Raw genomic sequence first — 25,927 nt, forward strand, 5'->3', positions numbered from 1 at the left:
CGTAGTGCACAGTTCATTCGTTCGCACGATTTTTTTCGTATATATGTATTTTATTTTATGTTGTTTACACGTAACTCACGATCTCATTTGCAGGAGTATTGCATGACCGGGAGAGGGGGGTTACAAATAACTTTAACATCCGTAATTCACGAAGTGGGTGCATTTTTAGGAATAGCTATTGGCATATGTGCGTGAGATTACGGCAATATTCGTAATAGGCTAACAGAGATATAAAAGAATAATTCAATTGTCGAAAGCTAGTTGTACAGAACACAATGCAAAAAATATACATAGCGGATAAAGCCGCGTAGCTCACCTCGGAAATATACGCGGTCACGAATGTTAACAATATGATCTGGACGATCATTTCGTAGTAATATCGCGCTCGGAAAGCTGGTGAATTCAGTGCTCTAGGACTGGTCGGAAGACGTTGGTAGCTAAAATTACTCAAGACGGGTAGGAAAACTACATAGCGCCTTTGCTCTTCCCACTCCTATCTTTCCGTGTTTTCATTGGCACTCGCCGCCAAGTGCGTAGCTAACTCTCCAAATTCGCTAACATAGTGAAGGAATCAATTTGAAAAGTTGAGTGGAGAACAGTTGCCTATTATTTCCTCGAAGGAAAAGTAGGACACGCGCGAAGCCGCTGTTCTATACACTGGTTTCATTTAAAGTTGGCTTCAGTACTATATACACACGCATTTCTGAAATGACCTTTTAGGGGCAATAGGTGGATTATACTCATGTAGGGAGGCACCAGGGACTTTTATGAATACCTCTGTAAGAACCCAAGTATCGACACAGTACTCTACACACCGAGGCAATTTAAAGTTGGCTTCAGGACTATATAAACGCGCATTTCTGAAATGACATTTTAGGGGCAATATTAGTTGTATGATACTGATGTAGAAAGGCGCCAGGGACTTTTATGAATACCTCTGTAAGAACCCAAGTATCGTCATAGTACTTTATACACCGAGTCCATTTAAAGTTGGCTTCAGGACTATATAAACACGCATTTCTGAAATGACATTTTAGGGGCGATATTAGCTGTATGATACTGATGCAGGAAGGCCCCAGGGATTTCTATGAATACCTTCCTAAGAACCCAGGTGTCGTCATGACACTTATATAGGCGGGAGGCTAGATAAACTATGCAAACTGTTTCTTTTTAGGTCGATGGGATAATAATAGACGTTTATTAGCCAAACGTCAATCCCCGTCACATATGTTTCCTTTTTTCTCTATATACACCTGCGACGCGATGTTTTCTATACAATGTAAAAAAAACACGTATTTCTTAGAAATTCTGATTTCAGCAAAATAGGTCAGTATTCACTTTTTAAATGTCTGATCATTTTTCAACGTATAAGGAAATTTAAAACTTGTTGCCGGGGCCAATGAACAGATTTAAGTTTTTGAAGCAATGTTTAGGGGGTACACAAATTATGCATAACTTATAAAGCGGGCACCGATTGTATTTTGATGCTCACAATCTATTAAAATGCCAGGATTAGCTTCCGCAGCCCTCCATCTCGCCAAATTGCAAATTTAAAATTAGATGTTGATAGAGCTTCTTCAAAGATGACAGCTATAAACAAAAAACGGCCCGAATCAATGAAGTAACGTGGTTCACTCCTCCTGTTATTGGGGTTTTACCAAACTGCCCAGACCTTTAATACAAGAACTTGCACGAATTAAATTCAAAGATTCCAAGCGGGGGCTGGGGGGGGGGGGGGGGAGTGTCCAGAAAAACTAAGGGGTCTACAAACCCCTAGGGGGTGTAATGAAACCACTGCCTTCAGGCTTTTAAAACGGGCATTTTTTGCGAAAGTGCAATCTGTGTCTACTAAATAAAGCGAATTAAGGTCGTCTTTAAAGAGAAATGAGCTTACCTTTTGTCCCTAAACGATTTAAGACGGTAGTGGGCCAGCCACTGCTTTTTCTTATATTCCTTCTCGTCCTCCAATGAATCGAACGCAATGGCCGCTGATAAGCCCTGCGAACGTTTTGAAGCACTGATAAACGTCCCTTTGCTCAGAGCACCATGGCTACACTATAAAGTGGACGGAATGCACTGTTTGTTTGCTTAGGTGGTATTTTCTGCAATAATGGTGAACTGCGCCTAAATGGTGTGCGTGTAATCCGCTTTATTTTTTAATGATGTCGGCGAAGGCGGATCGTACGTTCTCAAGGACATTGACTCAACTGCCTTATGTAGGCGAGAGCAAAAAATAAAATAGACCTGACTGGGGTTTACAGGAGATGCGAATCATATTACTCAACCTTGTAAAGATCCCTTTTGTGAGTCATAGTGTTATTGTTTTGTTTGATTAAATGTAGTCAGTGTGATATGACCAGCACGTGCTTTCTCCCTCGAGTATCACCTTACGTCGAAGAAGCCCTCTCGAGCGAGCGAATCTTCATGCACGGGCAAATATCAAAAAAATTACTCCAGGCACTTAAGTCTGTTTACGTGCTTCGTAGGCGAAAACCTGTTGATACTTATGAATGTTCTACTAATGCATCCTAGATGCATCTGTACCCTCGCGTTTGTCTTTTGAGTAGGCTTACTCCGACCGACTTCGTTTCTGCTACACCTCGTGTGCGTTTTTAGGTGCAGAGCACTTTAGGGGCTCGCCTTGTCGTCGTAGCTCACTCGCTGGACCCAAGTAGAGCTAGCGTTCCGTCTTAGCGGCTGTCGTCGCTGCGTAACTAGGAGGCTTCGAGAGCCAAGCGGTTTATATAGTCATAGGCGTTTCAAACTCGTGAACCGCTGCCGCTTGTCATACATCTCCCCGTTGTTTAGCGCAAAAAAATAAAAAAAATCATAGGCACATTTGAGGCAAAATATATGTAATTAACCGGCAGCGCCCACGCGTTTATTTAGTTAAGAACGCTCGTTGGGTTGGTTTTTACGATAGTAAGCGAAAAAAAATGCCAGTGCAACGCCAGCACGTGCGGGAGGAAAAGCAAGCGCAAAAAGAGCAACTCCCGCTGGCGCAGTTTCAGGCAGGGGCGCGCGAGCACTGCGAAGGCGGGAAATTCGATTTGCATTGGGTGGTAGCAGTGAGCGGATAACGGCGCCACAGCCCATTATGACGAATCACTGCTCTGCACTTCCGACAGCTTTCACATTGAGTGGAACGGCTTTGATTTTTTTTTTCTCCTTTTAACAATGTAGTCCTTAGTTAACCCTCCCTCCGCGCAATCTCGAAACCGCTGTAGGCGCCGATGTGGTTGTGCGGCAGGGCATACATTTATTTGAAGACGAGCCACGCGCCAGAGAACACGCAGGCTTCTGCGCTTCTCGGTCGCAACCTACGGGAGCTCCTCGGCTCGCCGGTTCCTGCTGCAACCGAATCTCATCGCCGCCGACGGTTTCTCTTCGCCGACGTTCGCAACGCAATCCTCGGGGCAGACTTGCTCGCAAAACATGGCCTTCTCGTCGACCTGAAGTTCCAGCGACTACTAGATGCTACTGATTGCTAGGTGAGTCTTCGGAGGCAGCTGATAATGCGACACCATCCTGCGCTACAGTTGCGGATGAACCGTTCTCCCCCTTTCTGCGTGACTTCCCATCCGTGACATCACCACCCTACTAGAATCAGCCGGTTTGTCACGACGTCCGCATCACTGTCACCACTAGCCTTCCCGTTTTCTTTCGACAACGGCGACTGGCACCTGGCAGGTTCATAGGCGCTCGCGCGGAGTTCGAACGTATGATGAAACGCCCACCATCCAATAATCACGCATCACTACTGCACATGCTGCCAAAGAAAACTGGTGACTGTCTTCTTTGCGGAGATCACCGGTCGTTGAACACAAAGATTGTTCCTGACCGCTATCCACCGGCCAGACTTCAAAACTACCACGCACGTCTTCGTGCGGTACGGACCCGTTCGAGGACTACTGCGGCCTCATTACCTTGGTCCAGACCCTGTTGTTCACCGCGATCCGTCTACATTTATACTGGATATCAACGGCTCCCAAGACACCGTGACAATTGAGCGCCTGAAACCCGCGTACCTCGAGACGGCGTGTCCTCTGGAACTTCGCATGACATTTTCGCTCGTCACCCCGCCCCTCTCTTGGTGTCCCCGGAACCCTGTAGCAACAGCTCCAGCGGGAACTCTGGATCGAGCGCAGCCCCTCGCGCGGCAGCCCGAGCGACATGGCGTGACTAGCTGTGCGGCCTCGTGAGTGCAGGAGGACGCGGGGTCTCGCTCAGTACTGACAAAATAGAATCTGCTTTGCTTTGCCGACGAACTGTCGTCCTGTCCGAGTCTTCTTTATTTCGCCGTGACGTAGCGCCCTACACCGTGCACGTCACGGAGGAATTCTTGCGTGGGGCCCTTAACCCTTTGGTGCCCAATGTTGGTCAGGAGCAGCAACTCAAACAATATTGTTTCTCTCGCACTTTGTGGGTTCTTCCACATTTAACATCACATTTCGACAGACAAAGGTTCCAAGACATGCAATAAAAAAAATAAGAGAGAGAGCACGTACTTCCGTGTGCTACAAAAATCTTGTTTATGCCTGTCAACTCCCATCCAGCCCGGAGGCTCAATGGGCTAGTGACCGGGAAGACAAATTGTGCAATTTCGTTGTTATTACAAATGATAGCAATATAATCCTACGTTATTGTCATCACCTGAACCATAAATCATGCTGATTAACGTAGCTTTCTTGTTTAACTGTTATATGGCCAGTGGGTCATTGTGTCCGTCCTAATGAACCAAACTTTTTTTACTTCATATTTGTGAATTCGGAAGTCCTTTCAGATCATAAAAACGTTTCACACTCTGAAGCAAAAAATTAAAGTTTTGGCAACAAAGTCATCACATTACGCCTGTAATTAATTTTCGCTTCCTTCTAAACGTCGCCTGTGGCATGATACCGAGAAGTAATCCTAGAATTAATTTTTGTTCCCTAGTCTCAACTAACTCGTGCTACGTGAGCAGCTGTTTTTAAGACGGAAGTTTTTTCTTGGGCTTTTATTGGCTAAAAATTTGGGTATATCTATGTTTTCCTGCCCTAAATTCAGCGAACAGGCCGAACGAATGAGAATTCCTGAACGAAAACTTCACGTAGGCAAAACCTTCTAGAGCCGCTACATCTGGAAACATAGTTCATACTTGACAACCTTGTTGAGCAAAAAAGGAAACACAAGAAATATTTGACGGAAACATCAATGCACAAATAGTATTCGCAGTGTTCTTTTAATTGAACACTCATGCGTGCTCGGTATCTCCGACCGCAAATATAAAATACGCGTTGAAAAAATGGCCGCGTATCTGCTCCTTTCGTTGCAAATGTCGGGAAAAGACGGTAGTCGACTGGCGCCCCTGCCAAGTAAATGTCTTCCTTCTCTTTCCCGCTCACATCTCATGTTGTTTCTCTCCCCTCTCGTTCCTCCCAAGACAACACGCTAGAGGTTTGCTCAAGTCAATATAAATATACTGCGTTCCACTGCTCAAGTCAGGTGTCTCGATGCCAGCGCTGCCGTACGGCGGAGACGCCCGTGAATCGAGGCACCCTACTACAACGTTCATAGAACCACGTTGCCCTACTCCACGAGCGTTTCAAGCGGAATGGGGAACCTATCTAGTGGAACCTTTCGTGGCCGTTGTCGTTTTATTTCTTAAATGCCGCCAGGAGCTATTGTGGCGCGGGCAACAGCAGGAGACGGTTTTCTGCCGTTGATGTAGTATTTCATTTGCTATTGCAAAAACCAAGCATCCATGATAATTTTTAATAAAAGAACACTGCAAATATCACTGATGTATTGATTTTCTGCCTTATATTTGCGTACTGTCTTGTTCTTGTTCAACAATGTTGAAAAGTATGAACACTGACACTCTGTTTCACTGTTTTCGGGGGCTGAATCGAGTCACTGACAGGCCAACGGTTCTGCGTTTAAGTAGCCCAAGAAAGACTAGCGTCTTTAAAAATGTTTCAACCGAAAATAGAAGAGCTCGCGCTAGCCTGTGTGCGCGACGTCGTTGCGTCGTTGGAAGTGTTCCGACTTCAGCAGTAACAATAGGTACCAGCAGATGGCGCGAGCAGTGGAACGCGGGAAAATTTAACTGGAGCAAACCTCCTGCATATTTATCTTTGGGGGAGTGAAAAGTGGTGGGAAGAAAGTGAGAGTTGGGCAGGGGAGAGAAGAGAGACACTAGAGAGTTTTAGCCGTCCGTCTGTTCCGTCGCGTTACCGGGTTGACCGGGACCCGACCACGCATGCGCGCGCGGAAGGGCGAGGAGGCGCACCTCTCCGTGACGAACACGCGGACTTGGCGAATGCCAGCCCGCGGAACTAACCCCCCTACCGCGACGAATGCAGATGTGCCCAGACGAGTCCCGGTCAACACGGTAACTACGTACACGACGGAACAGACGGACTGCTAAAACTATCTATTTACGTGGTACACGCGGCAGAGGACGATCGTCTTTCGATGACATTTGCAGCGAAGAGACGCAGCCAATTCGTCTTTTTCTCTTAGAGTTCGGAAAATCCGCCTTCAAAGAGCTGTTTCTGCATTTCCCCTCCCTGAGGTGTATTAATCCGCTGCATGCAGCGCGAGCGCCAGCCTTACGCTGTAGAACCAGTAGTCGTTCGCCCACCGCGGCGATATTGTGTGGCCAAGGGTGTAGCTGATCAAAATGGTCGACACCGTCATTGCGAGCCGAGTGCGGACGGCATCCATCTCGTGCTTCTTCCATAGACTCTCATCCATCTCGAAGATTGTCGAGTAGATGATGCCCCAGCAGACCAACGTCCGGTTGAAGTTGGGAAGCGGTACCACGTGTATGCGGGTAGGCAAGCTCAGGCCCGGGTAGATTGCTGCAGCGGATACGGCACGTGTTAGTGTAGTGGCACCGAAATGGGTATGCTAAAAATGGCACTATTACGTCCGGAAACGGCTTATTTGCAGAAGAGCGTTGGCTCTGAAGACGGATTGGAAGCTGGAGGGCCGATTGCCAAAACTCGGAGAGTTCCACGGAGTGTTTTCGCTTTTAGAGGCGAAGCCCATTACGGGTCGGTCTATCGGCGTCTATAGCTGTCATCATCTCTTTACGTATAGTCATGGTACTAAAACAACGGCACATTCGTTTTCCGACGGCTCGCGCTAGAACGCTTCGTGCTTCAAAGACAAGGGACTTTTACAGCAAAGCTGTATTCCTTTACCTCCCAACGATTTCATCTCCGTTGGCACAAACACCAAGGCCAACAAAACGAGCGTGAACAGCGGTCCCGAGCAGTATGGTAGCCCCATCTGGGAGGATTGACGGCAGACAAGGCGTACCACAGATAGCTGCAGCACTAGTCCGCATACTTACGTTCGCTTCAGTACTTGTCCTGGATTCATCGCAGACGTCACGAAACACACGAGTAAGCGGAAGAATCAAAATTGTCGTTTGAATTGTTTAATTTCTCAATAAATAAAGCATCATTTGGTGCCAGACAAGCGCGGGGGGCACGATAAAACATCAAAACTTTCGAACAAGCCAAACTTGCATATTTTCAGCATGGTCCCCCCTTTAAAAATACTGCTTTTACTGATAGCAATAACCCCAATTATGTTGCAAACTGCAAACAGATGATCCAGGTAAAAAAATTAGCAGTGGCCTAGCTCGGCTATTTCAGGATATACGTAGCGTGACCTAAGGTTCAGCTGGTTACTCATAAAGGCATGTTTAAGGGTTAGTTGGTATAGTGTTGCATCGTATGGTTTTGTCTTTTTCACTGTCCCTGTCCCTCGTCCAAATATGCAGCGCACGTTATTATCGAATTCCAGGTGATTCTTGGGTTTCCTGGTTGTCTAGGATTAGCTGATTATCATGCTTACTGCTGCTAAAACGATTTACGATCTAATCCAATACGGTCCGGTCCGGTCCGGTCCAGTCAGGTCCAGTCACTGCTCCTCGTGCATGCGCAGCACGGCTCTCCAGGAGCCACGCGAAACGGCTATCAAGCGGCTCCGGTGCACCGTCAGACTTGGCTACTGCGCAATGGAGGCGCACAGCTGGGCACGCGCCGGCGCCGGTGCGTCTGCATTGACTATGACGTAACTCCTCTGGAATGCGCAGACCGGCGAACGTGCAGGCCCAATTCTCTACACACCCGTACTGTAATTGGATTAGATTTCCAGTATAATACAAACCAATACAATTCAATTTAATCCAATCCAATCCTATCCAATCCAAGTCAATCTAATCCAAAGCTGTTCAGTTTAATGCAATGCTCCTCGCGCTTGCGCAGCACGGCCCTTCAAGGTCCACGCGAAACTGCTCAACCTCGGCCAGTGTAGTTTACGCTACAAAAAAAAAAAAAAAGGGAAGCAGTAGTGTCTGGTCAGTCACTTTACGGTGGTTTCTCTATGACGTCACGGAATCTTGCTTGCGCTGTTGGTGGCCGCCAACTTCAAAGCCATCATCAATTAAACATGGTTGGACGATTGACCGCATCACTTATATGCTAACGTGCAGTTCACACAGTGAAAACAACGTTTTTAGGGCTTTCATATATTGCACCACCGTAGCGCCAAATTTATAAGCGCGTTGATATTTCTTGCGTTTTCGAAATTTGTCAAAAAACAAATTTCGTCGCCGGAATGGAGCTGAGTTAGTGGCGAAAGGCTAGTTCTTTCAGGCTGAACGAAGTTGCGGGAACAAAGATGAATAAAATTGGCCTATCCAAGGCATATGCGCGAAGCGACGTGACGCGAAACTTTCATCGTGGCACACCATGGATTCAAATGAACGTGCTTGTGGAATTTTCTTAAAGCATTATTGTGCATGGCGTAGGTGCTGATTTTTTCAGAACTGTGATCAGCAGCGGGTGCGTTGAGAAATACAAGACGAAACGATAGGAACTTTCAACGTCTCAATCTCCCTGGCGAAGACGTCACCAAGTACGAGCGGAGAGAACGTGATACAGACGTAGACTGGGGCTTTGCCAAGCGCTGTGCCAGCAGTCGCTAGTAGCGTCACTAAATAAGCTACGCTTAAGAGTACCGCCACGTCGTGCACCCGGGAGCGTCCGGGGGCCATTTTGTTTCTGGCTTGCAGTGTTGTCATCTCTCCCAACGAAACCACCGCTGGTTGGGACGGAGTGCGACCAGCCGTTCTAGCGTCCGCGCAGAAGAGAGAGAGAGAGAGAGAGAGAGAGAGAGAGAGAGAGAGAGAGAGAGGCACCCAGAAACAAAATGGTTGCGCCCATATGTAAACAAATATCACGTGGTGCCGACCGACCAATGAAAATCATGGCGGCACATAACAATTAGACAATTAGACAAAAGAGGGCCGATACTCTCAAAGCCTTTATTTAGTGACGCTCGTCGCTACCCGGCCCGCCCTTCGGGAGCTCTGTAGGCGGTTTAGGGCAGCGTCACCTGGCTCACTCTTTCCCGGAGAGTGCGATACGTGTTATCTGGTGTAAGATAGAACATATCGACGCACCCCGCGAGAATGCCGCCTGTGCTTGATTCAACTCTTGCAACCGGGGAAAGAAAAAAAAGGTAGTGTCTATTATCACGGCAACAGTGAGAACTAGCGTCAAAATGTCTCACGGCAGTCGCCTCTCATTGGCTAAGAACGCTACCCGGAGATTATATGGAATAAATATTCCGTAAATAGCCGTGTCCGCCGCTGCCCCTGTAGCGCTGGGGTACAGTACTTGGTTTTAAACGGAAAGGCTCAGGTTGGGGTCTGACGTTCCGATGTTTTCGTTTTTTTTTTAGCTTTCGGAATTTACAGGTCATCCTGATTTTGTTAATGCTTTTTTTATTCTGGTTTTTACTATATCAAAACGTCGACGCACAGGACTTCTAGAATGGGTTGAATTACGTTTAATATAGGTTGTGTTATGTGTGGTTGGGCTGGATTAGGTTAGGTTTATTGCTTTTGGGCTTGATTTGGGTAGGTTATGACGCGTTCGGTTAGGTTAGGTTAGGTTTGGTAAGTTTATGTCGCGTTAGGTTTCGCTAGGACTTAATGTTATTCAGCAAATTTTAGGCCAGTCAGCTTTTATGGAAACTGCCGTGAGAATTTCCCGGAGGTAATTCTCACGGCTACCGTGAGATTAGACGCAGCAAAAAAAATAAATAAAATGCTTGGTAGGTGTTATTGGACGATATTCAGAGCTACAGGCTTCGTCCATTACCCCCTCTTCGCTGCCTCTCCTCCTCATTTGAACCGCATGTGCAGCTTTCCCGCTCATGGCAGTCCTTTCAACAGTGATTACTCTGCAATTGTTTAGCGAAATGAAAAGTTCTTTTGCACAGCTAATATTTGGGGTCAATACTTGCTTTTTGCACAGTTTCAAGTAGCGCACGTTGCGCTTCTGGGTTCCTGAGCCATGAGAACTATCCCATAGAAATGCATGGGGAGTTAGATTTGACAGCGAATTACACAAAAAAATTCAGAAACCTGAAATGTTCTTTTAGCGTTTTAATCTTCACGTTGACTTCTAGCTTTATGCCAAATATCATTTTCCTAAAGTGGTTTTTCTAGGTTCCCGAGAGGTTGTAGTTTTGAGCGAGAAAGCTGGGTGTGAGCTTGCTACTCCAGTGCATTCGTAAGGATAAGCAGACATAGAGCTCACCTTGAAGGCGGCTCTTCGTTTTCAGGAACACGGAGCGAGCCAAAGACGTGGAAGGTAGCCTCTCGCGCGTGTTCCACATGATGATGAATTCTCCCGGGGCGCTGTTGAGCAGGTTTGTCTGGAACCAGCTGAAGCGGTCGCTGGTGACAGCCGCGATCGTCTGGAAGCGCACCCGTAGGAGGTCTCTCCTTCCGCCCCGACGCTCGACGACCTCGTCGTCTTGATCTTCCAGGGGCCTCTGGCTACTGCACAACACGAGGCCTCGCCGAACGATGCCGTCCAGACTGCGCCAGGTTTTATTTCGTCGTCACCAGTGTGAATTCATCTATTAGCCTCGGTGCGTTAAAAAAAAATTAAAGCCATTACACTCAATGTGAAAGCTACCAAAATAGCAGAGCAGTGATTCGCTATAATGGGGTGTAGAGCCGTTATGCGCGCCCTGCTACCGTCCGCTGCAATTCAAATTTCCCGCCTTCGCAGTGCTCGCGCCCCCTGCAGGGAGGTCTGTTCTTTTTGTGCTTGATTGCTCTCCCTACCCCAACCACCCCCTCATTGGCTATGGCCTTCCTTTCAAATAAAAGCTTCAACTAACTCTCCCTCACGTGCCGGCGTTGCACTGCCACTTTTTTTACGCTTACTATTGTAAAAGCCAACCCAACGAGCGTTCCTAACTAAATGAACGCGGGCGCTGGCGGTTAATGTATATTTTGCCTCAGATGTACAGTACCTACAGTTTTCTTTGCGCTAAGCAACGGGGAGATGTATAAGAAGCGCCAGCGGTTCACGGGTGTCGAATGCTTATGACTATACAAACCGCTTGGTTTTCGAGGCCTCTGGGTTACGCCGCAACGACAGCCGCTACGACGGAACGCCGTGTGGCTCTACTTGGGTCCAGCGAGTGAGCTACGACGACAAGGCGAGCCCCTAAAGTGCTCTGCACTTAAAACAATTACAGCCCTTCCATCCTGCGAAGAAAGAAGTCCAGGAAAGCTAGCGCTCTGGCGGGATTTGCTGTGTTGGGGTTTAGCTATATGAAGGATTTGCGGTGTTCAACCATAAGGACAGTATCGCGATTTTGACCTTGCAGACTAAGGACACAGACGATTGGTGGTTAGACACACGGACGTGTCCAGTGCGCCGCACAGGTGACCGCCGAAGAGGGCGCTGGGCGAGGAGTATACACGGCTCTGGAAAGAGGCGCCGGCGGTGGCTAGGAGTATACAGTGGGGCTGTAAGCAACCTCCATCCTTAGATAGCCATGCTCTAGTGTGCAACCCGCAATGTGGGAAGGCCAGCTAAGACAAACCAACCTTACACCGGCACCGATAAAGTCGACATCACCCTTAAACGCAAATGCATTGGTGTATGTAAGTATTTATGTATTTATTGTTCATTAGGAAGAGGGGAAGGTCTACCAGCAGGCGCAAATTGTCTCGCCTAGGAGCGGGCACCGGAACCCATAGTGGTGTAGGGGAGGTGGGATATGGAGGAAAGAGGACATAAGACTAGGAGGATAGGGAAGAAGGTTGACATTATCATATATATAACACACAGGGCAAGTTGACAAAGATAAAAAAGGGGGTTAAACATTGGTGTGAAGGCTTTTTTTTTGCAGAGGAAATATTTACCTTGCCTTTGAAAAAAAAGGTCATATCAAGATATGGAGGGCCCTTGGATCTTTAAAGATTTTCCCATACGCTGAAAATTGATGGTCCACGATCGGTCTGTCGCTAGAGATGATCTGCTCTACCCTCGACATAGACAGCTTCGCCGTAAAATGTCTTGATCACGTTTGCCCCTTGCAAGGCAGTCGGGGGGACGTACACATGTGTAGAGGTAAACAGCTGCGCCAGAAAAGGAAGCACTCCAACATCCCATCGCTAATTCAACCAGCAAGTATAATCCGGAGAGAAATTGGTACTGGTAAATACGTGTACAAAAGCAAAGCGTGAGTGTTCGAAAGCAATTATAAATGAAAATAAAGCGACCGGCTATTTAAGTGAAAACAGTCAAATCGACGGGCTTGCCAACAAGGTAATGCACCAATGAATTGAGCACAAAATCAATCGGTCGATCAATAACTCTTTGCGACACGGCGTATACAATTGTACACGCGACTTTTAAGAGCATTTTTGTGAGTTACAATTGTCGTCATCCCCCCTTGAACCGATCCGCCAGCATTCGCATTTTCCGCTCTACGGCGGTGAATGCGAATGCTGGCTCATCGGTTCAAGTGGGGTTCAACCGGTTCAAGAACACCTATTTGACGCGCCAAGTGGTCGGCGCGTCAAGTAGGTGTTCTTGGTTTTACGTTTTCTTTCTATTTAAAATGCTTATTAAAGCAAAACTGAAGCTGTTACCTAGTGTGTATACGTTTTCTATTGTAGCAATGATTAGGAAACGCTGGTCACGTTTACGATGGTGTGTTTACGTAATCGTAATAAGTTCGGTCGTGTCCTAATGGACACGACCGAACTTATTAAGTACTTATAAGATCGAGTTGTTTATGGTTTTTAAGGGAAATTTTGGCTATCAAAAACATACGCAGGCAGTTCCAAATTTTTCTGACGGCTACATCCTAATGCATGTCGCAAAGGGAGAAGTACGTCAAGTAACGCCAATCAGTTGAGGAATTAGTATTTAATAACTGAGCGAATGTCCTCCTTACGGAGTAACCGAATACGCGTGCACTAACTTGAAACCTGCTCGAAAGCTGTGCCGGTTGAACGACGGGAAAACCTGGCGAGCAGCTTTCTTCTCGTTCAGGAACAGGACGCCTTCGTAGCCTCCGGGGTACGTCACGTAGACCAACCCGCTGCGGAGAACAAGGTATAGTTGTGGCATAAACAGCTTGCAAACTCTCGTTTTAATTAAATTGCTTTATTCGGAGTCTCCGTTCATCAAAACGAAAGCTGTCTTAGTGCGACTGTGGAGTTTTATAAAAAAACTAATGCGTTTCCCTACAGACTCGTTAATCGACCGAAAAGCGCTAGTCCTTTCAGCCCTGATTTTTTTTATCCGGGAGTTTCTCTCTTCTGAGTACAGCACGGCGGGACGTGGCGCGGCGGGACGCGGCATGAAGTTTACGGCGGTTGGTTGCGGTTCAACAGTGGCGATAGTAGGCGGAGGACAGTAGTGGGACTGACGCAGGGTCTCTGCATACGTAGATCTGGGCAGCGCTGGCCGTGCACACTCATCAGCTGGTTCGGGAACCCACACAGCCCTCCTGATTTCGTCCCTAACGAGCTCAGTAACTGACACAGTGGGACGGCGCACCTCACCGTGAAGCACTGCCTGCAGCTCCTCCCGGACTATCCTCCTGACCAGTTCACAAAGGCCGTCGACGTTGCCTTCCAGCGCTGTCAGAACGTTCGTACCAGAGACGGCAGTTTCCCGGCGGCTATACTGCCGTGCCCTTTGTTGAAGCGCCCTCTCTATCGCGGTGGCCTCTTCAACAAATTCGGGGACTGTTTTTGGAGGACCCCTCATCAGTCCGGCGAAGATCTCTTGCTTCACGCCGCGCATCAAATGCCGCAACTTCTTGTCCTCGGGCATGGATGGATCTGCGCGCCGAAATAAGTTAACCATGTCTTCGACGTACATGGCAACGCTCTCATTCGGACGTTGGTTCCTCGCCTGCAGCGCAATCTCAGCCTTTTCTTTGCGGTCCATGCTCACATAGGTAGCGAGTAGCCGCTGGCGAAAAGCCTCCCAGGAGGTCATTGCAGCTTCGTTGTTTTCAAACCAGGTACGCACGGATTCTTCCAGAGCATAGTAGGCATTGTGAAGCTTACGCTGCTCATTCCAACCATTGAATCTGGCGACACGCTCGAACTGGTCGAGCCAGTCCTCCGCATCTTCGAAAGGTTCGCCATAAAAGGACTTCGGCACCCGTTGCTGCTGGACCACGTACCCAAGTGTCATGGGCGTCTCAGGTGGGACCGGTGCGCTGTTGTCCCGTCCCGTCATCCTGGCTCTGCGATCTGGAAGCAGCCCGTACTCCACCGGCAGACCAAGTAGGCGGCGGCTGGTCCTCTCGTGAACAGGCGTGATCGGGGTGTCCTGGAGCTTACTCGAAGCCCTTGATGAACCGGGTATCATGTACCCCGCACCTCTACCACTTCTGTCACGGTATAAACAAAACTACTAGCGGAATGGTTTATTTACACAGGCGAACTTGTGCCCACAAGCAAGCTGCGAACCTCTAGCCTTTGCCGAACTCTCGAGCTCCTCTTCCTTCTCTTCTTCTCCGGGTCCCTTTCTTCGTCGTCGTCGTCTCCACAAGTTATCAGCGGCTATCCCCCAAGTTGGGTATGCGGAGAAACAAGAGCGTTTGGCTTGCCTGCCCAGGGCATGGCGTCAAAGTTCAAACTCATTACCAGCCGTGGCAATATCAAGAAAAAGTGTTCTCTGTGTGTGTTCAGTATTTTAGGGTCCCATACGCCCAAACACAAGAAATACAGCTGGAAGTAACAGTATCAAAAGATTTATTAATCAGGAAATTAGGACATCTCGCAATTAAAATTTTGATGTTGAGCAGAGACATCACTTTTGCACATTTTTCTAAACGTTATGACTACATGAACCTACAAACAAAAAATGAGCTTCGTTGTGCACGTATTTATACATCTACAAGCTCGGAAATAAAACTGAGACCGCCATCTTTTTTTCAGCCTCAATGTCGTAATTTCGTTTTCACCGAAGCTTTTTCTTCTTTGTAGCGTGCAGCTCCACTAAAATGAAACAGCGATATTTTCCCCAAAACAGTGCCAGTTTTGGTTTCTTTCTCTATGCGCTAGAGGAACTTTTCTGTGATGGCGTCAATTGACACCACCAGGGCCGACAGGGCTAGGAAGACCTCCGGACACACGGCGCGTGCGTGAAACCGAGCTTTCATTGTGCGGATATGGTTGGTTGTAAACCGCGAAAAATGAAGCGTTCTATATAAGACAAAACACGCACCGATCATGAAGAAGAAGTGCAACAGTATACCTTCAGCTCATAAACCACGTTATCGGTGTGCATTTAGATCGTTCCTAGATGCGTTTACTTAGTGCGTGAAAAATCGTCGCGTGGGTTTGTTCTTCGTTTGGGTTTCGGGTTTTTAAAGGTTTGACGATCTTGACGCACTTTAAACGAGCCATGAAGAGACAATACAACTTCGTTTAATTTGAAAGAACTAGGATTCAATATTTCACTCAGCTCCATTACAGCCACAAAAGATGTTTTTTAACGAAAAATAAAGCAAGAAATATTTAAAAACTAAAATTTGGCGCCACAGTGACGTGTTATGAGCAAGAATGACGTCATACGGGCCAACAATAAAACATAATTTTCAGTGCGTTAACTGCTCGTTAGCATTAAAGTGATGCGGTCAAATGGGACTAGAGGCCCCATTACCGACGTCCAGTCATGTGTCGTCGCAACAGGTCAGTTAGGCGGCCGCCAATCGCACAAACAAGGTTCCGTGACGTCATAGAAAAGTTGCGGGAAATTGGCTAGGCGGTCGCCACTGCTTCACAAGTTTTCTTTCGTATCTCCGTTACTTTTTCGAAGATTGCGATGATATTGGTATCATTTTTATCGGGACTAAGCCGTCTTTCTAATAAACCCAACTAGTATTTTGTCTTCGTGGCTCCTTTAAGCGAAGGTTGTGCGCACACACTCCGTGGGCGCACGCTTAGCTTTCGCGCCTCCCTCAACTTTCTTCGGGAAGGGATTGTAATGTTTTTATTTGAAGCGTTTCACGTGCTCCGCAGCAGGGCATTGAGAGAAGTCTTCGCTTTTAACGAAGTAGCGGTTGTAACGAAGCGAGAATTTACTGCTATTTGGCAGTGTACTCAACGCACAACCCGGCTTTGCCGTGCTGCCGATTGCGCGTTACGCCGCGAGAGACGCCGATGTTTCCTTTCTAACTTGGCGCCCCTCGCACCGCGTTTCTTTCACGCATGCGTTCTCCACGAGGCAGTTCTGCGCGCAGACGGATTGCCATACCCGTAGCCAGCTCCGCTTTGTAACGTACGTGTATGCTAACTCTCCAAGAGGCTACAGCGAGCGGTTGCTTGATAGCTAAGGCATCGAACTAAACTAACACGAGGTCAGGGTCGATTAACGGTAGCGGCAGCTTTTTGTGTTCCTCTAAGGCAATCCCGTGGACAGTACTCGAATGACCAATTGCATGACGCCACGAAAGCAAACTCGCGAATGATAGCGAAGTGTATACAATTTGTAGTCAAGAGTTCGACGAAAGTTCGTCTGGTCAGGTATCATGATGAGAACGAAATGCGGTCACTGACCAAGTCAAGGTGAAAAACACAGAGACGTTTCGGAACCCGTACGGGTTCCTTGATCACACTAAGCAGGCAAGAGCCGTAAGTCTTTCGTAAGTATACAATTTGAATAAGAAAAATGAAGGAGGCTCACACTAATGCGTGGGACTTGAAGGGAGCGAAGCTTTATTACGCAACAGTAGCGTTTTCCCTCTTTTTCGCCTGATGGCGTTGTTGAAGCCTTGCCCCTGTACCAGGGACCACAGCTGGATGTTCGTCTTCCTCTATCGCACATGGTGCTGTGCAGTAGGTGGCCTCCTTGCCTTCCTTCATGGCGCGCGCGTATCTCTGCGGCGGCGATAAGCACGCCGCAGCGATAAGCGCACGCCTTCTTCGTCGCCTTCCTCAACAACGTCCCAGGCACGGGCCCAGCGCACGTTTCATTTTCCTCCTCGCCTACCTCTCCCCTGCCGCCTATCTCTCCTCGTTATCGATCCGCTCCTCCGTGCCGGGCGCTTGAGGTAGGGTTTGTGGTTTGACCTCTATAGCGCTCAAGGGCAAAACTGGTCACCCCGCGAAGACTGGTCACTCCGCGAAGAAAAAAAAAAGGGACTTAAGCGCTGTCGTAAAGCGGTACCGCGTATGTATTGCTTGACATGAGGAACACGATAAAATAGATGAATGCGACGATGACTACTACTAGCACAGTGCAAACCAAGGACGGAACATGTAACTAAACAATTTCAAACCTGTACGAATGCGTGGTGATGTGTCCATCAGTGCTCACATATACAGAAATCCTGCAGCTTCGCTATGTTTGAAGCCTTGCGCGACTTGTGCAAGCGTCGCCAGTTGAGCTGGTGAAAGTCTGCTATGCTGAGGATGACTTTGCACCCACCACTCGCCGGGAAGAAGACGACGACGACCTCTACGATGCATACGACGACGATTACTTGCACCGCAACTGTGCTAATAAACAATGGCACTGAAACTAAAGTATGTGCCCGCCAATGCTCACCAACAGCGGTTGTGCCTTTCAAGTCTTGCGCAGGAGCGCAAGCTTCCCTGAGTTTTTCTATTTGGGAGCATTGTGTGTGGTTAAGATGTTTATTCTCTGTCTCTGTCTGTCTGTCTGTCTGTCTGTCTGTCTGTCTGTCTGTCTGTCTCTCTCTCTCTCTCTCTCTCTCTCTCTCTCTCTCTCTCTCTCTCTCTCTCTCTCTCTCCTTGTTGTTCCTTTTGTTGGTACTCCCGCTAACTTTGATGTACCAGAAACTGTGCTCACGTCTTGTGCTCAGGGTAAGGCAGGGTCGGCCCAGAAAATCGGATGCGCACTCTGTACTTTCGGGGCGGAATGAATGGGTCGCTCGTGGCCTTGATGATGAACATTTCTTTCTCCTGTAGCCTGTGAGACGTCGTGGTAAGGAACTTCCCATTCGTGTGGTTCTGCAAAGTGGCGAATTGCAAAGCATTTGTATCGAAAGATTAAACGTTCGCGATTCGCACCGTTTGACACTTTGCCCGAGATTGTTTTGCGCTAAAATCCAAACCAATCCAATCCAATCCATTTCGACAAAGTCACTCAAAGCAATGCCGCACCGCTCCCGCTTTCCCTTCCTAACTGCTACTAGTTCTCGCTTACCCTCCTTTTCTACAGCAAGTCCATCAAATCCTATTCCATCCAAGCCAATCCACTTCAATCCCCTTCAATCCAACGAAATCCAACACTATGCTGGAACTATAGGGCTGCTTGCAATTTTCTGAGACGGCTTCGTCTCCGTCTTAGCGGTTCGTCCGCCATGTAGAAGCCTGATCCAACCCTAGCGAAGACGGACAGGAAGTCTGCTTCGAGACGACAGCACCGAAATCAACAACCATCCAGGCTAGCTTGCTGTCTAAACCTAAAAACGACGGCCCCGCTCACATTTTCTCGAACATTTTCTTTACGCGAAATGTTTCCCGTAAGTTATCACCTGTGTGCCTAGTTATGTGGTTTTTTTTAATTGCCTATCTGAATTGGGACATCGTAACTTTCTCATTCGAAACTGCAGCGTGCCATAGTTAACGTCTGCTACATTGTTTTTGTTTGCAGGGAGGGTCGCGACGCTGGTCCGAATTCTTGTTTCTTTACACGTCTAATTACACTGCTTCCTAAGCTGCATACCATCAGTTCGCAAACTGAAACGCACCCTAATTTTGGATTGCCCTTTCCTTCCCGAGCAAGCCCATTCAGGCTAATCCGCTTCAAACCTGTCCAATCCAACGAAATCCAGTTGTTTTCCCACGTCGCCTCTTTTCATAACCACAGAGTTTCTTAGTAAGTATACTAAAGAGGAAACTGCACCTGGGAATTTATTATGGGAATTTCTGGGAAGACCAGTGCTGCCGGCTTGGCATGTCGATCGGATTCTTAAGCGTCATCTTGGGCTTGCTTTCTTCACTATGCATTAATATGTCTACGAGGTATAAGTGGAAAGTCGCTCCATTTGTTCATGCTAAGGCAGCTGTGCTTCATCATGAGCAGTTGTAGGACTAAAGCAGTCGAGCGACCATCGGTACATACAAGTACAAACCAACAATGTATATGCGCTACTTTGTGGTAAGGAGAGCTCGCTTTCCAGTGCTTCTTTTTTTTCAGTAGCGGTACATATGTTAATGTCACGCGGGAATCTCGACTGAGCGGGCAGTTATTCTTCGCGAAAGTTCTGTAATCCGGTTCTGTAAACGGTCTGTAATCCGGTTCACCGCGAAGGCGATGTCTTTATAGGCACGCGCATTAAACATTTCTGAGCTTCGCAAACTATTTGTTATTGAAATATTTGCAAAACAGGAGTCTTTAATGAGTCTCTTTTTTGTACCAAACTTCTACGTTATTGTTAACTACCAGCTTAGTCTGCAGAATAGTAAACTCGATTAACCATTCCGGCAGGCTATGAATGAGAGGAATACGCTTTGCTTTCAATTTCCATGGCTATAAAGCAGCGTGTTTTATTTTATACCTATCAATTACACACTCCTGCCTGCGTTGTTGTAGCACTGTATATATGAATTTACGGCCACTAAAACGTTTCAATCCAAGCCAATGATGACACTAAGGCAAGCGTAGGGTTTGGTGGCGGCCCATGACGATACGATCGGGCTTGATGTGAGTCGCTTAGACTCTAGCGCCACTCCCTAGTGTATATTACACTAGTGTAATATACACTATACGACTCTCTAGTGTATATTATAAGGAAGTAAATATGCCACACGCGCCGCGCAAAACTTGCTGTAGCTGCTCCTTCTATGCCCTTATCAAGGTGATGCGCTGTCACTTCGGGCGTGTGAGAGGCAAAGCAGTTGCTTTCAACCGGCATATGAGAGGACGCTGGTTTATGATGCGGGCAGGAGCGCCATCTCGTGGTATTTCTCATATTTCGCGGGGGGTTTCTTTGTCAGTCAGAAAAAATGAGCACGAATTTGTACGCCGGTACAAATACCGCAGGTAGATAGATGCCCCTCGTGGGTACCTAGAAGTCCCTCATTGAGCAGCACTGCTCGGACCGTATAATTAATTTCAAGTAGCTAATTAAATATTGCAGAATACCATGCAGTGGGTTTGTTTATTTATGTGTTATTTTAATCGGCCGCTTGCACCGGGCCTTGTTATCGGGGTCCCAAGTGAAGCGCGTGTTCCATTATTTCTTTCCTATGCCGCATGGGTTATCTTATTTTATAGGCAGAATGTTTCGCCCCGTCACTAGCCTAGAATAGTCTTCTTTGGTATACTGTGTTCTAGATGTAATTCGACGGTTCGAGTAACACCGGCGCCGAAAGATAAACGCCCGCGGAGCAGATGCCGCGGCATACGATTCGCCGACACTCGCCTGCGCAGGTCACTTTGTTGACTGCTGTTTCGGCGCCTGTGTATTCTGAGTTGTTAGGGGAGCACAAGTTCGCTCCAATAAACTTGTTTTTCCTTCAAGACAGCTATGTCGTCTTTTGCTACGTGACAACATCTTTAACGAAAAAAATTACTGGTGACTACTTCACTCTACCGGAGACATTATACACTGTAGGTTTTCTTCGAGTAACGCCATGTTCCCCCGCCGCACTTGTCCCAGCGCGTGCGGGATTCCTCTTTTATTGTCTTCGTGGTTCGGCCCTCACCCGAACGACGACATCGCTGATGTTCAGACTGCCAGCGGCGTGCAGGACGAGGTTCGTGGTCTTGCTACGGCAGAAAAGCGTTATGGTGACATTGCCCACGAAGCTGGTGTTGGTGGCGTTGATGCTCAGCTCGTACATGTCGGGTAGCAGATCGCGGGGCACTCTGTCTGGCACGAAGTCGTCCACGTCGAATCTGCGAGAAGGAGCGGTGTTACAGTGGAGGCTGGTTGATCGATCAATCAATCAATCAATCAATCAATCAATCAATCAATCAATCAATCAATCAATCAATCAATCAATCAATCAATCAATCAATCAATCAATCAATCAATCAATCAATCAACAATTCAACGAATCAATCAATCAACAATTCAACGAATTAATTAATTAATTAATTAATTAATCAAATAAACAAACAATGAATCAATCGACCATTGAATAAATAAATGCATTCTATGGCACAATAAATCAATCAATCAATTGATCGATCGATCGATGAATCAATCAATGAACCAGTAGATCATCAATCAATTGATCCATCGATCGATGAATCAATTAATGAATCAGTAGATCAATAAATAGCTATCTAGCATGTGCAAGCACCGCTGGAAGCCTGTGCTTCTTGTGTCTTTTTGAATGTTTTTTGCCTTGAATTGGCTGTCTCGGAAACGGCGCCTCCGCGGCACTTCCGTATGCTAGACAAAGATCGGATGAAGCTCAGCGGTCGTCTTGTTTCACGCTGCCAGGGCACTAAGAGCCAAGTGGCCCAGTTTTCCGCCTTAAATTCGAACCGGTTTCGTGGAGCCCATCTTCATGCTGGGTGACTGAAGCGTACGCCGTCCGCTACACCGCAGATATGTGATTATTACGCGTATTTTACGTCCTCATGCGGCGTGCTCTGGGTGCGGGGAATATAGCGGAGATAAGATTACGCGTTCAAGATATAAACGACGGGAAAAGGAAGGCCAAAAAGACAGTCACATGGTGATCGGAAAAATTTGAAGTCGACGTTGCGGTCATTTTTACGTGACGTCATCCGCGCCACTCCTGGCTATTGCGTGGCGGCATAACGTTACACTCTCCGCTTTTCACACAGTGCACACAGTGCCCGTTATATTTTACAGACTGTTATGCAGGCTGTTATATGTTTAAAAAGCCATCAGGACCTAGTCTTTGGTAACTCACTCAGCCCCATTCCGGCCACGAAAGACGTTTTTTAACTAAAAAAAGGCAAGAAATATCGCTAAACTTTCAAATTTCGCGCTACAGTTGCCTAATGTGGCCAGGAAGGTCGCAATATGGGGCAGCGGTAAAAAAAAAAAAAAAATGAAGGAACCTCACACTTGTGCGTAGGACTTGATGGTAGCGACGCTGTACGCAACATTGGCGTTTTTCCTTTTTATCGCCTCACGGAGTTGCTTAAGCCTCGCCGCTGTACGAGGGAACACAGGTGGATGTTCGTCTTCATCTATCGCACACGGTTCAGTGCCGCACGTGGCCTCGCGGCCTTCATTCGTGGCGCGTGCTTATCGCTTCGGCTGCGGCCTCCTCGCCTTCCTCCGCCGCGTCCTGCGCACGGGTCCTGCGCACGTCTCCTTTCCCTCCTCGCCTATCTCTCCACTCCCGTATACCTGTCCCCGTTATCGGGCCGCTGCTCCGTGCCGGGCGCTTGCGGAAGGGGGTGTGGTTTGACCTCTAGCACTCAAGGGCAAAACTGGTCACCCCGCGAAGACTGCCCGAGGTAGAATAGTGTAGCTTGCGCTACAAAACAATCTTAAGCGTACTAACCACACGTAAGCGTTGAATTGAAACGATCAAAAGCATTGAGGCCGCACTACAATGGACTAGTCGTATTTTTTGGCGCCGGCTTTAGTCGGTGGCCGTTAGTCGCACTAACAAGACTTTGTGACGCCATAAAAACATCGCCGGAAAGTGGCTGGGCCGAAAGTGGTTGAAGCTTGCGGTAAACTTGGCGTCAAAGGGTTATCTGGACAACGCTGTCTCTTAAAGGGACCCTGAAACTCTTCCGATAAACGCTTTCACTCTTTTCTTCCCGTGTGGAAGCACTCCGAAAGCTAGAGTTATCGCGAGCCCTGAGCGGCACTGCGAGATTTGCTCGTCGTAGCAGATACGCCTTTTTGTTTCGGCTTTGCTTTTGTGGCGTTCTGTCAAAGCGAAGCTTTTTACCTCTACTCCTCAAGGGTTCTGTCGCCAGCGCTGGTGTCAATAGAAAACTCCCGCAAACAAATGAAAGAAGTTACTGGCACAGCCAGGAATCGAACCTGGAACGAATAGAGAAGAGTAGCCAGAGCCCGTTGTCTTACCTATTAAGCTATGCGCCCACGCGGGGAGGGGCGAGACAGACGGTGCACTCACCGAGCAAATCTGCGGGTTTACCCCCTCCATTCTCGCTGAATGCCACGTTACAGCGCATGCGGCCTCCCGCGCCACTGTGCGGTCCTCCCACGGCACGTCGTTAGCAGCCGTGTGCGTGCCATGCACGTGCGCTAATAGTTATATAAATATTTAAGAAAGCTCACATCAACACATAGCATCTCACTTCTCCACCGTCTCTGCCGCCGATCTCGTCGCCTCCGTCGGCGGCGGCAGTGACGGAGAATAACACCGGGTTTGAGCTTCCTTTGATTTCATAAAAAAAATGTTTTCACTCATGTGCTGTCACCAATACAACTCAACCAACCACCTTTCAGGGAACATGCAATGCTTTAACCTTAGCAAAGAATATCTATTTGATGTAAGAAAGGCTGTGGTTAGGTACATTTCACTTGTCCCTGGTTCCACTGTTTGTATAGCCACGTTTGTGAATTCAAGTGACGTAGCATGGGTAATCGTCTGAGTATCGTTTACAGCTTCGCTTTCCAACCACCTTCACAGGGTGGACTGGCGCGCATTTTTCAAACTGGCTATCGAATTCGCGCTTCGTTGCTGCAACTGAACGAAATGAGGCCAATAGCCGCTACTCCGCCGTAATGACATAACTCCAGCGGTCGAAGAACGCCAAGACCGGAAAAGAGGAAAAATCTTTTGAGCAATCTTCTAAGTTACCTAATGTGCATATAGCAGTAATATTTGGCTTAAGTACTTCGCGACCCCCTAATCCAAGTACTGGGTGTGTTGATTGACTACGCTGTGCAAGCATATAAGGTTTCGAAAAAGCTGAAAAAATTGTTGCAGGGTCCCTTTAATGAGCCGAACGCGTACTGTGCCTTCGTGGCCCCTTTAATTAGAAGGGGAAGCGCACCTGTCCGGCAGGTCCCATTCATGCATGCCCGGCCTGGGGAAAATGATGCGCCACAGCTTGACCCCGACGCCGATTCCCACGCAGACGACTATCATGGCGAGCACCATCTTCGTTGTCCGCGTGTTCAGGGGGTGCGTGTCGACCTTGATCTTCACGCGGTACATGGCGCGTGCTGCTTCTTATCGGTCGTCGGGGAGAGGAGAGGTCGGCAAAGGTGGACCCACGGGCGCTGTGCTCTTGCTTGCCCACTGGCTGGGCGTGCCGAAACGTCGATGCGGGTTGCGTTCGACCTGAAAAAGAACGTCAAGGCATCCCTATGTCGTATGCCATGCTCTCTCTCTCTCTCTCTCTCTCTCTCTCTCTCTCTCTCTCTCTCTCTCTCTCTCTCTCTCTCTCTCTCTCTCTCTCTCTCTCTCTGTGTTTCACCCACTCGCGCATCTACACCCAGCCACCCTTCCACACACATATGCACGCACGCCCGCACGCCACGCACGCCACACGCCCCCACACGCGCGCACCCACGAACACGCGCCCGCACCCATGCACACGGGTCGTACTGCTACGATACTATTACTATACAGTGCTGCAGAGAGATCCAGATTCTCTTAGCACTAAGACAGTAAAAAAGACAGCGTTTGTTGGCGCATGTCTTCCTTTTAACCAATGAAACCTTCAAAAAAAGCATTAAGCATTGTTATGAATGAGGCATAATATTTCTTCTCTTCTGTTTGCCTCAATTAGCATTAACCGTAGAGCGTCCCCTGCGCATATGTTTTCTTGGGTAAAAACAGAAAAGCCCATCGAAAATCAAACCATGACAGCATCAATTAGTTGAAGATCCACTGGTGGATCTCCAGCAATGCGTGATCATCTTGATACGCACGCCTCTCTCCGGCTTCCTGTATTGCTGTCCTGGACAGAGCCAGAAAGCGAGCCGCGCTTCGACTTCGATATTATCTTTTCAAGTCTGTGCAGGCCGGGCGCTTCCGGTGCGATTCATAATAGGGGACCGGTGAAAAGCGCATAGGCTCATTGGTACGTGGTCTACTCCCGCCACTACCGGTTCGAGAGCTCTCCTGGCCTCCCGTACGCCGACGGCTTTCACGCGCGTGCCTGCGTGTTGTTTATTTGTTCCAGAGTGCTTACATTTCAGAGAAGCCCCTAGTATGATCAGTCGTTCTTATTAAATAAATGTGCGGTGCAGGAGCACATTTTTTTTTTTTTGCGGTGGAAAAAGATAAACAACCCGCGAGATAAAACTAGCAGGCGCGTTTTGAGGGTAGCGTGCTAAGATCTGGTTTAAGGCTTAGATGTCATTAGTGAGCATCTTGCATGTGCGGCGACTAGCGCGAGTAAGGGCAGTTATAACCATCTACGTATGCTTACGGTAACCGTCTTCCTGCGGTAGGCGTAGGACTTTGTGGCTTTTGATGACGCTGGAGGACTTCAAGCGCTGTCAGTATCTCTGGGCTCAGAGTTCGATCAAGCACTCTCGGTGACGACGACGACGGTGGTGCCAATGATGATGATGATTTCCACAGAGCTAAGAGCGCCAAAAGCTTTTCGGGTAGGCTGTTGTGAAGAAGAGGCGTTTCGAAGTGATCCTTCTGGGCCTCCCGCTGCTCTGTTTCGCCTTCCACTTT

At 48.0% G+C, this 25,927-nt stretch overlaps 3 protein-coding genes across 3 annotated transcripts in view; 1 reads left to right on the forward strand and 2 right to left on the reverse strand.

The window, feature by feature from the left end:
- LOC144158066 (aminopeptidase Q-like) overlaps positions 1 to 18,262 on the reverse strand; it is a 36,089-nt gene extending 17,827 nt beyond the window's left edge. Inside the window, exons 1-5 of the mRNA XM_077688730.1 lie at positions 18,159 to 18,262; positions 13,303 to 13,422; positions 10,608 to 10,891; positions 6,598 to 6,845; positions 1,895 to 1,998 (exon numbers count right to left, since the gene is read on the reverse strand). Of these exons, the coding sequence (XP_077544856.1) occupies positions 1,895 to 1,998; positions 6,598 to 6,845; positions 10,608 to 10,891; positions 13,303 to 13,422; positions 18,159 to 18,262 (860 nt within the window). The remainder of the gene's footprint in view (positions 1 to 1,894; positions 1,999 to 6,597; positions 6,846 to 10,607; positions 10,892 to 13,302; positions 13,423 to 18,158) is intronic.
- The window catches only part of LOC144159350 (protein quaking-B-like), a 240,876-nt gene that overhangs the window by 132,441 nt on the left and 82,508 nt on the right, over positions 1 to 25,927 (forward strand). The gene's annotated exons all lie outside the window — the stretch shown is intronic.
- LOC144158067 (uncharacterized) lies at positions 20,996 to 24,558 on the reverse strand. The gene is made up of 2 exons (XM_077688732.1): positions 24,285 to 24,558; positions 20,996 to 21,215 (listed from the first exon to the last, which is right to left on the reverse strand). The coding sequence occupies exons 1-2, from the start codon at positions 24,446 to 24,448 to the stop codon at positions 20,996 to 20,998; spliced, it is 384 nt and encodes a 127-aa protein (XP_077544858.1). The 5' UTR covers positions 24,449 to 24,558.

This window comes from Haemaphysalis longicornis, unplaced genomic scaffold (assembly GCF_048455015.1).
Source record: "Haemaphysalis longicornis isolate Haplotype H1 unplaced genomic scaffold, Haemaphysalis longicornis Haplotype H1 scaffold_10, whole genome shotgun sequence".
Classification (NCBI taxonomy): domain Eukaryota; kingdom Metazoa; phylum Arthropoda; class Arachnida; order Ixodida; family Ixodidae; genus Haemaphysalis; species Haemaphysalis longicornis.

Coding starts and splice junctions, on each gene's coding strand:
- LOC144158067 (XM_077688732.1), bottom strand. CDS start 24,448: ATGTACCGCGTGAAGATCAAGGTCGACACGCACCCCCTGAACACGCGG. Junction 21,216..24,284: donor GAATGGGACCTGCCGGACAG/GTGCGCTTCCCC, acceptor TCCTTCTCGCAG/ATTCGACGTGGACGACTTCG.